Source organism: Mytilus galloprovincialis, chromosome 4 (genome assembly GCF_965363235.1).
Source record: "Mytilus galloprovincialis chromosome 4, xbMytGall1.hap1.1, whole genome shotgun sequence".
In the NCBI taxonomy this organism is placed as follows: Eukaryota; Metazoa; Mollusca; class Bivalvia; order Mytilida; family Mytilidae; genus Mytilus; species Mytilus galloprovincialis.
In genome coordinates, this window is record NC_134841.1 from 102,098,894 (window position 1) to 102,112,986 (window position 14,093).

Sequence of the window (14,093 nt, forward strand, 5' to 3'; positions counted from 1 at the left end):
ATGTGGGGGCCCATAGACACATTCTTCATTTATTTTTAAATGTGTTCATTCTGTATGAAGACATTAGGCATGGTCCTCTTTTTTGTGTATTACATTTACAAAACTAGAGAGGCATGGAAATTTGATGGTTATGTGAACTATACTCAATCAGAAACTGAAGCCAAGCCTAACATACCTTGTAACAATTACAATTGTCTATGAAAAGTGTTTTATAAACACAATGTTACAAGTAATCATTCAAAAAGAATTTGTTTTATGTTATTCATGCATTCCTAATTGTTTTGTTACAGAAGTTATAACTGAAATGTTTTCTTATCAAGTAAGATAGTCTGTCTAGGGACTATATATATAGAGAGAAGATCATTCATGCAATCTTTTTGTCTGTTACTTCAGTTCACATGGGACCATTTCATGTCTGTTCTATTGTATATGATTTAGAGGTTCTAGCCTTTGTTTTTAGTTGTTTTTATGTCTGTTCTATTGTATATGATTTAGAGGTTCTAGCCTTTGTTTTTACTTGTTTTGTTGTTCTATTGTATATGATTTAGAGGTTCTAGCCTTTGTTTTTACTTGTTTTGTTGTTCTATTGTATATGATTTAGAGGTTCTAGCCTTTGTTTTTACTTGTTTTGTTGTTCTATTGTATATGATTTAGAGGTTCTAGCCTTTGTTTTTACTTGTTTTGTTGGATCACCTCGTTTTATGTCTGTTCTATTGTATATGATTTAGAGGTTCTAGCCTTTGTTTTTACTTGTTTTGTTGTTCTATTGTATATGATTTAGAGGTTCTAGCCTTTGTTTTTACTTGTTTTATTGTTCTATTGTATATGATTTAGAGGTTCTAGCCTTTGTTTTTACTTGTTTTGTTGTTCTATTGTATATGATTTAGAGGTTCTAGCCTTTGTTTTTACTTGTTTTGTTGTTCTATTGTATATGATTAAGAGGTTCTAGCCTTTTGTTATGATATTGTAATTATTATGTTTATTTATGTTGGCCTGATTTGTATTGTGTGGCCTGATAGTTGTTTACCAAATAATCTTATAACTGTGCAGTTTAGGAATCACTGGAACAATCACAGAATGATTGGAACTTTCTAGAATGATCCTTATAAAAGATGCGTAATTTAAACTTCTACGTTATTCCAGAAACTTCCGTTGTAACTTTCCAGGATTTTCCACAATGTTCCATTATAGAGTGTTCTAGAATTTTCCATGACAACACTATATATACAGACACTGAAGTTAAACTCTCATAATTAAACTTGGACATAGACATTGATAGACATTAGTATTCACAGCATTTGGATTGACACTTTTATTCTACAAACAACATCATACTGGATTGTGACCTTAGTAGTGAACATAATATTCAGATTGGATTCCGAAAGATTTCCGGATACAGATAAAGATAACAGATTGGACTCATATTTTGACAGTTAAGTTAACAGTAAATTTTGTGTAATACCTTTTGTAAACTTTTGTATAATAAATATTGTTAAATTTTACTATTGATTTGTGTCTTTTGTTGGCTACAATTTAAAGGCGATTTCTGGCCGTAACAGAAATTGGGGGCTCGTCCGGGAGACTGAACATATTTTATTCAAAATTTGTTTAATATTTTTATTATAACTAGCCAACAAAATTCTACAAAATGGCATTTGATGCTGGTAAATTTTTGAAAACGCCAGACCTGGAGGGGTTTGATAATTTAAAGAAAGAGGAATTAGTGTTGCTTGCTAAACATCTGAAATTAGATTTTAAAGTATCTATGAGAAAACAAATTATAAAAAATTTGGTTATAGACAAATTAGTTGACGCTGAAATTTTAGGTGAAGAGGCTCTTGAACTTAAGGTCGAAAATATTGACGCCTTTAAATTAAAACAGCTTGAATTAGAACATGAACTCAAATTAAAAGAACTGGAGATAAGAAAAGAAGATGAATTTAAATTAAAAGAACTGGAATTGAAGGAGATGGAGAAAAGAAAAGAAGATGAATTTAAATTAAAACAGGCAGAACTGGAAATGAAGGAAAGGTTAGAAATGGAGAAAAAAGAAAAAGAAGATGAATTTAAATTAAAAGAACTGGAAATGAAGGAGAGGGAGAAATTAAAAGAACTTGAAATGAGGGAAAGGCTAGAGATGGAGAAACTGAAAATTGAAATGGTCAAAGAAGAAAGCAACACTAAAGTTCACTCGAAATCAGATTATTTTGATGCAGCAAAAAACATACGTTTGGTTCCAAAATTTTGTGAAAAAACAGTTGATAAATATTTTCCACAGTTTGAGAAAATTGCTAACAATTTGAAATGGCCTATGCCGTATTGGACTACGATGCTGCAAAGTGTTTTTGAGGGGAAGGCCGCTGAAATATACTCCGCACTTCCATCAGAAAAAAGTTCTGATTATGACACGGTAAAACAGGAAGTTTTGAAAGCTTATGAGCTAGTACCAGAAGCATATAGACAGAAATTTAGATCTTATAAAAAGTTTGATTCACAAACATATGTGGAATTTGCTCGGGAAAAAGAAGATCTATTTGACAAATGGCTTACGTCAAAGAAAACAGATAACAATTTTGATAACCTAAGACAATTGATATTATTAGAAGAGTTTAAACTATGTGTTCATTTAGACTTAAAAACACATTTAGACGACAAAACTGTTGAGTCGATACATGATGCAGCTGTCATTTCAGATAATTATACTCTTTCACATAAAAGAAGTTTCAAGGGTCAAAATGTCAATACTTCCAGTGGAAATTACAAAAATCAAGCAATGAGCGTACTGATAGTAAGTCTGTTGCACAGAATAAGAGTCAGTCCAGTTATAATATGTCTAGTCCAAAATTTGATACTTTTGAGAAGAAGTCACTGACTTGTGCTTATTGTAAGAAGATTGGTCACCTGATGGCTGATTGTTTTAGACTCCAGAAGAAGAATGAACGAGATAATAAGCCGAAGACCAGTGCTTGTACGACACCTTATAATACCAGTACATTGGAATGCCCTGCGCATCAGGCTTTTAAGTCCAGTTTTTGTGATTACATGGAGGAATACAAACCCTTTATGTCTGATGGGTTTGTTTCTATTGTTGATGATACCACTCTTCAGCCTATTAAGATTTTACGGGACACTGGAGCTTCTCAGACTTTATTGTTAGAAGGTGTGTTGCCTTTGTCCGAGAATACTTCTGTTGGTGCCTCCGTTTTGTTACAAGGTGTAGAGTTAGGTTGTATAGATGTTCCTCTCCATCGTATTTATCTGAAGTCAGATTTGATAACTGGACCAGTTGTTGTAGGTGTTCGTCCTAATCTCCCTGTTGAGGGTGTTACATTATTGCTAGGAAATGATCTAGCTAGGAACAAAGTGGTTGCTGAACCAATTGTTACCAGTGAACCGGTGGTGGATGTTAAATCACCTGAAGATGATGCTGAATTGTATCCAGCTTGTGTTGTTACTAGGGCGATGGCTAGAAAACAACAAAATCAGAATTTGCAAGAAGACAAGTTTGATTACATGGACCTTTCTGACACTTTTATAGCTGACATTGAAGGTCCTGGTAGCTCAGAAAAGGCCATTACAAGACCACCTAGTGTTAACAAGAATATTATTATGCCATGGCCAGACGTTAACAGCCATTCATTAGACCGAAAGAATTTATCTGAAGAACAACATAAAGACCCTGAGGTTCTTCAGCTCAGCCAGAGAGCTCAACCACAGGAGGAAGCAGACAAAGTGGCCGAATGCTATTACCATCAGGACGGCATTTTAATGAGGAAGTGGAGGCCTCCTGATGCCACCCCAGAGGAGGAATGGAGAGTGCTATACCAAGTGGTGGTGCCTAAAGTTTATAGGCAAGAAATTATTGGTCTTGCCCATGACACCCCCTTGGCTGGGCACTTAGGTATAAGGAAGACTTGCCTAAAAATATTGCAACATTTCTACTGGCCCAGACTTAGAAATGATGTCGCAGAATACTGCAAATCATGCCATATATGCCAGGTTGTTGGTAAACCTAACCAGAAAATACCACCAGCACCACTTCTGCCTATTCCAGCCTTTGACGAACCTTTCAGCAGAGTTCTAATTGACTGTGTTGGACCTTTACCAAAGACCAAGACTGGAAATGCATATTTATTGACAATCATGTGTACATCTACCCGCTTTCCTGAAGCTATTCCGCTCAGAAATATCAAGACACCTACTATCGTCAAAGCTTTGATCAAATTTTTCACATTAGTAGGACTTCCTAAGTCTATACAGTCCGACCAGGGATCAAATTTCATGTCAGGTTTATTTCAGCAAGTCGTATACCAGTTAGGGATTGCTCAGTACAGATCAAGTGCTTATCATCCAGAATCTCAAGGTGCCTTAGAACGTTTTCATCAAACATTGAAGAACATGATTAGAACTTTTTGTCTTCAATTTGACAGAGACTGGGATGATGGAGTTCACTTTCTACTTTTTGCAGTCCGAGAGGCTGTTCAAGAATCCCTTGGATTTAGTCCCTTTGAGTTGGTATTTGGCCATACTGTAAGGGGACCGTTAAAATTGATTAAGGAAAAGTGGCTTACTGAACATACTGACTTGAATCTTTTAGACTATGTATCTAGATTTAAAGAAAAATTGTATACTGCTTGTCAAATTGCTCAGAAAAACTTAAAAAATGTACAGAACAAGATGAAAATATGGTATGATAAAGATGCCAGGGACAGAGTTTTTGAGCCTGGTGATAAGGTACTTGTATTTCTGCCTGTCCCTGGACATCCTTTACAGGCTAAATATTGTGGTCCTTATACAATAGAGAATAAAATTAATGATTTGAATTATATTGTAAAAACTCCAGGTCGGCGCAAACAAAATAGAGTGTGTCATATTAATATGTTAAAACCATATTTTGAGCGTACTAATGTACTATAAAAAGTAAAAACACAAAAATACTGAACTCCGAGGAAAATTCAAAAAGGAAAATCAAAAATCAAAAGGCAAAATCAAAAGTCCAAACACATCAAACGAATGGATAACAACTGTCATATTCCTGACTTGGTACAGTCAACTATGTGATAGTAAACCAGTTGCCACTTTAGGCATGGTTAACTTTGAGAACAATCATGACAAACCAGATGTAATTGAACCAACTTTTAGTTGTAAAACTATGGAAGAGACAGTTAGATTGAAAAATTCAGAAATTTTGTCAAATTTAGATTCAAAACTTGCACATCTGTCTTTTGATCGTAGAGAAGAAATAAAAACTTTGGTATTTACTTTTAAAAATCTTTTTCCAGATGTGCCAAACAAAACCACTGCTGTTTGTCATGATGTTGATGTCGGAGATGCTTCTCCAATTAAGCAACATCCTTACAGGCTCAATCCACTCAAACTTGAAGTTATGAGAAAAGAAATTAAATATATGCTTGACAATGATATTATTGAGCCGAGTAACAGTGAATGGAGCTCTCCTTGTCTCCTTGTGCCAAAACCAGATAAAACTTTTCGTTTCGTGACTGATTTCAGAAAAGTAAATTCAGTCTCAAAATCTGATTCCTATCCGATTCCAAGGATAGACGATTGTATTGACAATATTGGTCAAGCAAAATTTGTGAGCAAATTTGATTTATTGAAAGGTTATTGGCAAGTTCCATTGACACAGAGAGCTCGTGAAATATCAGCTTTTGTTACACCAGATGGCTTATTTCAATATACTGTAATGCCATTTGGCATGAAAAGTGCTCCAGCTACATTTCAAAGAATGATCAATAATGTTATAAAAGATTTAGACTGTTGTTATGCTTATATTGATGATCTTATTGTATGTAGTGATAGCTGGGAACAGCATTTAACACATTTATATGATACTTTTGATAGATTGTCAAAATCAAATTTGACTGTTAATCTTGGTAAAAGTGAATTTTGTCAGGCCACTGTTGATTATTTAGGGCATACAGTTGGCCAAGGTCAAGTAAAACCTATTATGGCTAAAGTGGAAGCTATTTCCAAATTCCCACCTCCTACAAATAGAAAACAACTTATGAGATATTTAGGCATGATTGGATTTTACAGACAATTTTGTTCAAATTTTGCTACTGTTGTTCAACCATTGACTCATCTTTTACGGAAAGATTCTAAATTTATCTGGAGCGGAAATTGTCAAAAAGCTTTTGAAAATAGCAAATCACTTTTAATTAATAGTCCAGTTCTGATTACTCCAGACTTTGAAAAACAATTTAAACTTGCCGTTGATGCAAGCGATGTAGGAATAGGAGCTGTTTTATATCAAGAGACAGATGATAATGTTGAAAAACCTATATCATATTTTTCTAAGAAATTGGATAAACATCAGAAAAATTATTCAACTATTGAAAAAGAGTGTTTTGCAATGTTGTCAGCTCTTCAACATTTTGATGTATATTTGAATCCCACTGTATATCCTATTCTTGTTTATACTGATCATAATCCTCTCACCTTCATGCATAAAATGAGAAACAAGAATCAGAGGTTGACTAGGTGGAGTTTATTGTTACAGGAATATGATGTAATTGTAAAACATATTAAGGGTAAAGATAATGTAATAGCTGATGCTTTATCTAGAGCTTATTAAATCACTTTGTATATATATTGTATTTTTGTTCATATTATTCATGATAAGTTTTTGTTACACTAAAACTTCTTTTAAGGGGGGAGGTGTTATGATATTGTAATTATTATGTTTATTTATGTTGGCCTGATTTGTATTGTGTGGCCTGATAGTTGTTTACCAAATAATCTTATAACTGTGCAGTTTAGGAATCACTGGAACAATCACAGAATGATTGGAACTTTCTAGAATGATCCTTATAAAAGATGCGTAATTTAAACTTCTACGTTATTCCAGAAACTTCCGTTGTAACTTTCCAGGATTTTCCACAATGTTCCATTATAGAGTGTTCTAGAATTTTCCATGACAACACTATATATACAGACACTGAAGTTAAACTCTCATAATTAAACTTGGACATAGACATTGATAGACATTAGTATTCACAGCATTTGGATTGACACTTTTATTCTACAAACAACATCATACTGGATTGTGACCTTAGTAGTGAACATAATATTCAGATTGGATTCCGAAAGATTTCCGGATACAGATAAAGATAACAGATTGGACTCATATTTTGACAGTTAAGTTAACAGTAAATTTTGTGTAATACCTTTTGTAAACTTTTGTATAATAAATATTGTTAAATTTTACTATTGATTTGTGTCTTTTGTTGGCTACAATTTAAAGGCGATTTCTGGCCGTAACACTTTGTTTTTACTTGTTTTGTTGTTCTATTGTATATGATTTAGAGGTTATAGCCTTTGTTTTTACTTGTTTTGTTGTTCTATTGTATATGCTTTAGAGGTTCTAGCCTTTGTTTTTGTCGAGCCTGCAACTTTTGTTGCAGAAAGCTCGACATAGGGATAGTGATCCGGCGGCGGCGTTAGCTCACTTCTTAAAAGCTTTATATTTTAGAAGGTGGAAGACCTGGATGCTTCATACTTTGTATATAGATGCTTCATGTTACGAAGTTTCCGTCAGTCACATGTCCAATGTCCTTGACCTCATTTTCATGGTTCAGTGACCACTTGAAAAAAAAGTTCAAATTTTTTGTAATGTTGAATTCTCTCTTATTATAAGTAATAGGATAACTATATTTGATGTGTGCGTACCTTGCAAGGTCCTCATGCCCGTCAGACAGTTTTCACTTGACCTCGACCTCATTTCATGGATCGGTGAACAAGGTTAAGTTTTGGTGGTCAAGTCCATATCTCAGATACTATAAGCAATAGGGCTAGTATATTCGGTGTATGGAAGGACTGTAAGGTGTACATGTCCAACTGGCAGGTGTCATCTGACCTTGACCTCATTTTCATGGTTCAGTGGTTATAGTTAAATTTTTGTGTTTTGGTCTGTTTTTCTCATACCATATGCAATAGGTCTACTATATTTGTTGTATGGAATGATTGTTAAGTGTACATGTCTAGCGGGCAGATGTCATGTGACCTTGACCTCATTTTCATGGTTCAGTGGTCAAAGTTAAGTTTTTGAGTTTTGGTCTTTTTATCTAATGCTATATGCCATAGGTCAACTATATTTGGTGTATGGAAATATTTTATGATCTTTATGTCAGTCGAGCAGGTTTTATTTAACCGTGACCTCATTTTCACGGTTCATTGCACAGTGTTAAGTTTTTGTGTTTTGGTCTATTTTTCTTAAACTATAAGTAATGTGTCAACTATATATGTTGTATAGAAGCATTGTTAGCTGTACCTGTCTGCCTGGCATGGTTCATCTGACCTGGACCTCTTTTTCAAGGTTCATTGGTCTTTGTTTAGTTATCTTGGTTAATGTAAAGTTTATGTGACAGTTGTAATAAAGCTTAGCTTTATACTTAAGACTATCAACATAATATCAATAATTAGTATAGAAGGCGAGACATTTCAGCGTGTGCACTCTTGTTACTTATTTTGTTGGATCACCTTGTTGTGTAGATGATTCCTATGTTGATTGATAGAAATATCGGTATTCCAAATGTCCTCGATGAAATTATTTGTTAACCTTTTATAATTCAACTTTTGACTGTATAAATAAATAATATTCATATATTCTTTTATTTGTCTATGATGAGTCAAGCATGTATTCTCTGTAGAATTTCAAATTTTATTGACCATTAGGTTGTTTTACGCTTATTTTGGTTTCTTGCTTGTGCTATGACATAATGTAAAGTTGTTAGAAATTATCCCAAGCCCTGTCATAAAATATCGTTTAAACTCAACACAACCCATTGAAATTGTTTAGAAAAAGTCAAATCCCGATGAATAGAATCTTGTCAAAAGAGTTAAATATTTTGGTAATATAAAAGTAATAGGACATCTTCATTCAGTAATTTCAGTGTTTGGAGTGATTGTAATGTGTACATATTAGTTTGACAGTGTACCTCTGACCATGACCTCAGTGTCATGGTTTATTTAACAAAATTAAGTTTTAATGATTAGGTGACCTTGACCTCAGTGTCATGGTTTATTTATCAAAATTAAGTTTTAATGATTAGGTGACCTTGACCTCAGTGTCATGGTTTATTTATCAAAATTAAGTTTTAATGATTAGGTGACCTTGACCTCATTGTCATGGTTTATTTATCAAAATCAAGTTTTAATGATTAGGTGACCTTGACCTTGTTGTCATGGTTTATTTATCAAATTTCAGTTTTTTAGTGATAAGGTCTGCTTCTCAGAAACTATAAGTAATCAAATAAGTTCAATTATATTGGTTGCAATGTTTACAAGTCTGCCTAGTATGATTCATCTGACCATGATTACATTTTTCATGAATCATATATAATGTTTCTGTTGAACATTTTATAGTAGGAGCCTTGATCTTAAAGACATAAAATTCAATCATGATTGACAAAAAGCAGGCCAGATATTTTAGCATGTGCACTGTCGTTCTAGTTTCTGTATGCTCATCTATACATAATTTATGGACTGTTTTAACCTGACATATATAATTCATCTACATATAATGCAATATAAAAAGATTTTGTTAACTCTTTATAAAATATGAATAATATAAATCTTGACTTTTGCAAAAGATATTTAATTTAAGGAAAATCACTTCTGGTCATTTATTTATGAAGAGATTGTTTGCTTCATCTACATTCAATTTAGTGATATGTTGTAAGCCATTAGCAGTTGACAATTTAGTGATATGTTGTAAGCCATTAGCTTTTGACAATTTTTAAAGCACTGGGTAGTTGTTTCTTACACAAAAGATCAATAATGGTCTTAGATGTTATCTAGCTGGGTTATTTCAATGGGAAATTAATTGTATCATTAAACTTATTGTCATAAATCATACATATTTACTTTCATTTGAACCCTTGAGATATTCCTGTAAAATATGGAGTGAAAGTACTCATGGCTTGAGATATTCCTGTAAAATATGGAACTACTGTGAAAGTACTCATGGCTTGAGATATTCCAATGCTGTAAAATATGGAACTACTGTGAAAGTACTCATGGCTTGAGATATTCCTGTAAAATATGGAACTACTTTGAAAGTACTCATGGCTTGAGATATTCCTGTAAAATATGGAACTACTGTGAAAGTACTCATGGCTTGAGGAATTTCATTGTTTCAATTCTGTGCAAGTTTATTTGCCTTCTGGTATTTATTTTTATCTATGTTCTATTTGTTTTCAGTGATTTGTATATAAAGCATGAACACAAATTTCATGAAGGTTTATTGATAGACTATTTTGTTTTAAAATAGCAGTTATGTGGAATGAAAAAATATTGACAGATTATGATTTATTGCATTAATTTTTAATTATTAAATTTTTTTTCAGAGAAAAATTAATGTATGAGAAGCACCGCCATGATCAGCTAGATCGACGCCAAGCTCCACCCCTTCCTGAGAGAGGAGACAGAGGGGAAAAAGATTCAAAAACATGTTCTGTCATGTAATAATTTTAATGTGATTTTCTACCATTATAAATGGTCATGTGATTTTCTACCATTATAAATGGTCATGTGATTTTCTACCATTATAAATGGTCATGTGATAAGACAATTATTTAGTCAAAATATTTTACACTTATTTTCCGTACATTCCCGACAAAAAATATAAGACTTCAATTCTTACTATATTTTGATAAAGTGTTGTTTAGTTATTTTTCCGTCCTCTAACTAATTGTGATAAAGTGTTTAAGTTATTATTCCGTCCATTAACCTTTTCAATCATTAAAAACTATTGTTTTTAAAATGTTATTTAGGGGGTATATTGTTTTGTATGAACTTTTTTTATGTTTTTATTTTAACTGTTTAGGAATAGCATCCAATTAATTTTGCCCATTTCATCAAATATGCCATGTTATAATATATACCAACATAAGACAAAATGTCTTAACATACCCAAGTGTGGTAATTCATTTTCCTTTGGAAAGCCGCTCATTTTGCTAACATAACATTAATTGTGCAGACTTACCACATGAACAAAAATTACCAGCAAGCATCATAACTTTAATGCTTTTTTTAAATTTATTTATTTGAGTACATTCGTATGCAGCTTCGTTTAAATGATCCTCTTCGTGAACCTTCATTCCTAACTTCTGCAATTCACCATGTAGATAATAACAGCTTGTGACATTCTTATACATTTGTACTTGGTTTAAACTGCAAAATAAGCTGTCAATTATACATGTTTATTTTGTTGTAATTGACATTTTTGAATTCCTGAATGGTAAAAGAAGGCTTGCATTTTAACAATTTAAATAGATGTTGAACAATTGTGTTCCAAGTGCAGTCTTTAAAACTATAAGCATGATTATCACACCTTGTCTGAAATTAACCAATACAGATTATTTTGTGTTAAAGCAAGCACTTTAGTACCCTTGAGTACTGTCAGAATAAAGTTTTATCTCTGTGTAAGGCTTGAGTACTGGCAGAATAAAGTTTTATCTCTGTGTAAGGCTTGAGTACTGTCAGAATAAAGTTTTATCTCTGTGTAAGGCATAGACCATTCATCCTTTATAGAGGTGCAGAGAGGCATGAGTGTTCTTTTTCTGGGGAGAAACATTTTTTGAGGACTAAGATCAAAAAACATTTTTCACAATAAAATACAGGAACGAGAAATTTCATGTGAAACTCAATGTTGAATTTATTTTATATTCATTATTTTTAAATGTAAACAATTTTCCCTGAAATTATTTTTTATGAATGGTATGTCTTTGTCCTATAGTTTGTGATATTATTTCTTATCTGTCCAAACTACTGTAAATTGAAGAAAAATGTGTGTATATTTATTATTGTGATTGCTTAATAATCAATGCAAATTTGAAAATAATTATTGCAATTTTTTGAAATACTGCATAGAAATAGGTGCAAAACATATCCTGTAGCAGTTTTGCAATGAATAAAAACATTGCAACTATTTTGGAATTTCCATTTTCTGTTAATTGTTCTATGAAGTAAACTGTTAGTTGTGTGTTTATTCTTATTTGTAATCAAATAAAGATATGCTAAACAAAAGGCATAAAATTTCATTTTGAGGTTTTAGATATAAATGCTTTTGAATATGATATTTATTATTTTACACCAAAGATAGGAGACCAGTCTGATAAAATCACTGTATTGTATTTTTAAACTGCTTAATTTTGGATTGATAGTATTGTATTTAGAAAAAACTCAGGTTCAAACATCCAAAAGAAGAATAAGAAAAGGAAAAAGAAAAAACCACCAGAATCTATTTCATAATAATGTTGTTCTAGTCACTGAGAATTTACAGAAATGATTTTATTTCAACTAATACACATTCAAGTAAAATTCTAGTGATATGTTAGCTGCATTCATTCAAAATCATAAGTGAGAAATGGAACATCACAAAACAAACATATGTGTCTTTCTTTAGCATTCTTAATCTGAACTGAAGAGCTGTAAGTTAATTATTTTTTTGTGCAAATATGAGAACAAGAAGATGTGATATGATTGCCAATGAGACAACTCCCCACCTGTGACCAAGAAGATGTGATATGATTGCCAATGAGACAATTCCCCACCTGAGACCAAGAAGATGTGATATGATTGCCAATGAGACCACTCCCCACCTGTGACCAAGAAGATGTGATATGATTGCCAATGAGACAACTCCCCACCTGAGACCAAGAAGATGTGATATGATTGTTAATGAGACAACTCCGCACCCGAGACCAACTGACAAAAGTAAACAACTACTGTGCATTCATTTACATGTATTTTTGTAGTTACCAATTTTTGATTAAAGAGAAAAATTACATGTTCACGGATATTTAATTTTGTGGTTTTGCCGAAGTCTCCATACAAGCCTATAGAAAATTTGTCATTCGTTGAACGTTTAATTTCATGGTTTACCTTTACCCACGAAATGCACAAAAATTGGTTTCCAACGAATATTAACGAATCCCCAGTATAGGTCCACAAATTCCTTCATCATCACTGTATTCAATGCCAGAAGGAATTAGACATTATAGGAGGAGGTAATAGTTTGCCTTGTACTGATACACCCTCAAAATTGATATGTGCATGCATATTTTCAGTCACTGATGTTGATTGTCTTACAACCACATATGTATGTGTAATTGCCCCTTAAATACAAAATCAAATTTAAAGTGTAGCATAGGCACTCAGCCACTGATACAATTTTCAATCTACAATTTATTATCTCAACTAAAGTTACAAATATCTTTCATAATTTTTAGAAAGATTAGAACTATTATTCCAATTATTTCCAAAGACACTGGCTTCACCAATAGGAAGTATCCCGATTGAGTGCTAGACCTGGAATATACTTCCCAATAATTTTCTTGTTTGAGTACAAATGTAAACTGTATTATTTTGGTTGGGAAAGTCACAGGCGCTTGGGTATATGATGCAGATTTTTTTTTTTATTTTTTTTTTTTGCTGATTAAAATATTCAATTTTCTATATTTGTTTCTTAGTATGGATAGTAAAATTGGGTATTTTCTCTGGGTCGTTTAAATCACTCGAAACTAGATGAGACATGCACAGAAGTGATAGATATGTATTATAAATATAGAAAATTGAATATTTTAATCAGCAAAAAAAAAAAAAAAATCCAAAAGAATATCTGTATCATATACCCAAGCGCCTGTGTGAATTACAAGTCAAAACCATACAATGATTCAAGAATCAAAATGTATCCAAATAAAGAAACTTTATTTCCAGCAAGAATCACATGTGCGATGTTACTTTAATTGGTTCTTTTGGTATTATTTTTTTTTTTATTTATTGGTTTGCCTATTCAGATCTTACTGGTTTTAAAAACATGTCCAATAAGTCAAACAGGATCAAACAAGCTGATAATAGATGTTTTATAATTGACTGTCGCCATTTAAATATTTGCTTTGATTCAGAGGTCATTGACCTGACATGATTACAAGTTGAAGACTTCATCGCGTGAAATAAATTGCCGGGTGCAATTCCCAGAATTCATCACGAGATTTAAATTGCCGGGTGGTATCCCCTGTTATTGCCCATCAACATCCCAGTGACTGATATAATCCTATCACGTGACAGTA

The 14,093-nt window shown here is 32.6% G+C and overlaps 1 protein-coding gene across 11 annotated transcripts in view; it reads left to right on the forward strand.

Moving 5' to 3' along the window:
• The window catches only part of LOC143073654 (uncharacterized), a 61,264-nt gene extending 49,202 nt beyond the window's left edge, over positions 1–12,062 (forward strand). For 9 of the 11 annotated variants that reach the window (XM_076249346.1, XM_076249348.1, XM_076249352.1 and 6 more), the window contains one exon: positions 10,368–12,062. In XM_076249346.1, coding sequence (XP_076105461.1) covers positions 10,368–10,485 — 118 coding nt within the window. In that variant the 3' untranslated portion in view covers positions 10,486–12,062. The remainder of the gene's footprint in view (positions 1–10,367) is intronic. The other 2 variants (XR_012977561.1, XR_012977562.1) reach the window with 2 other exon arrangements.
• Positions 12,063–14,093: the final 2,031 nt, after the last annotated feature.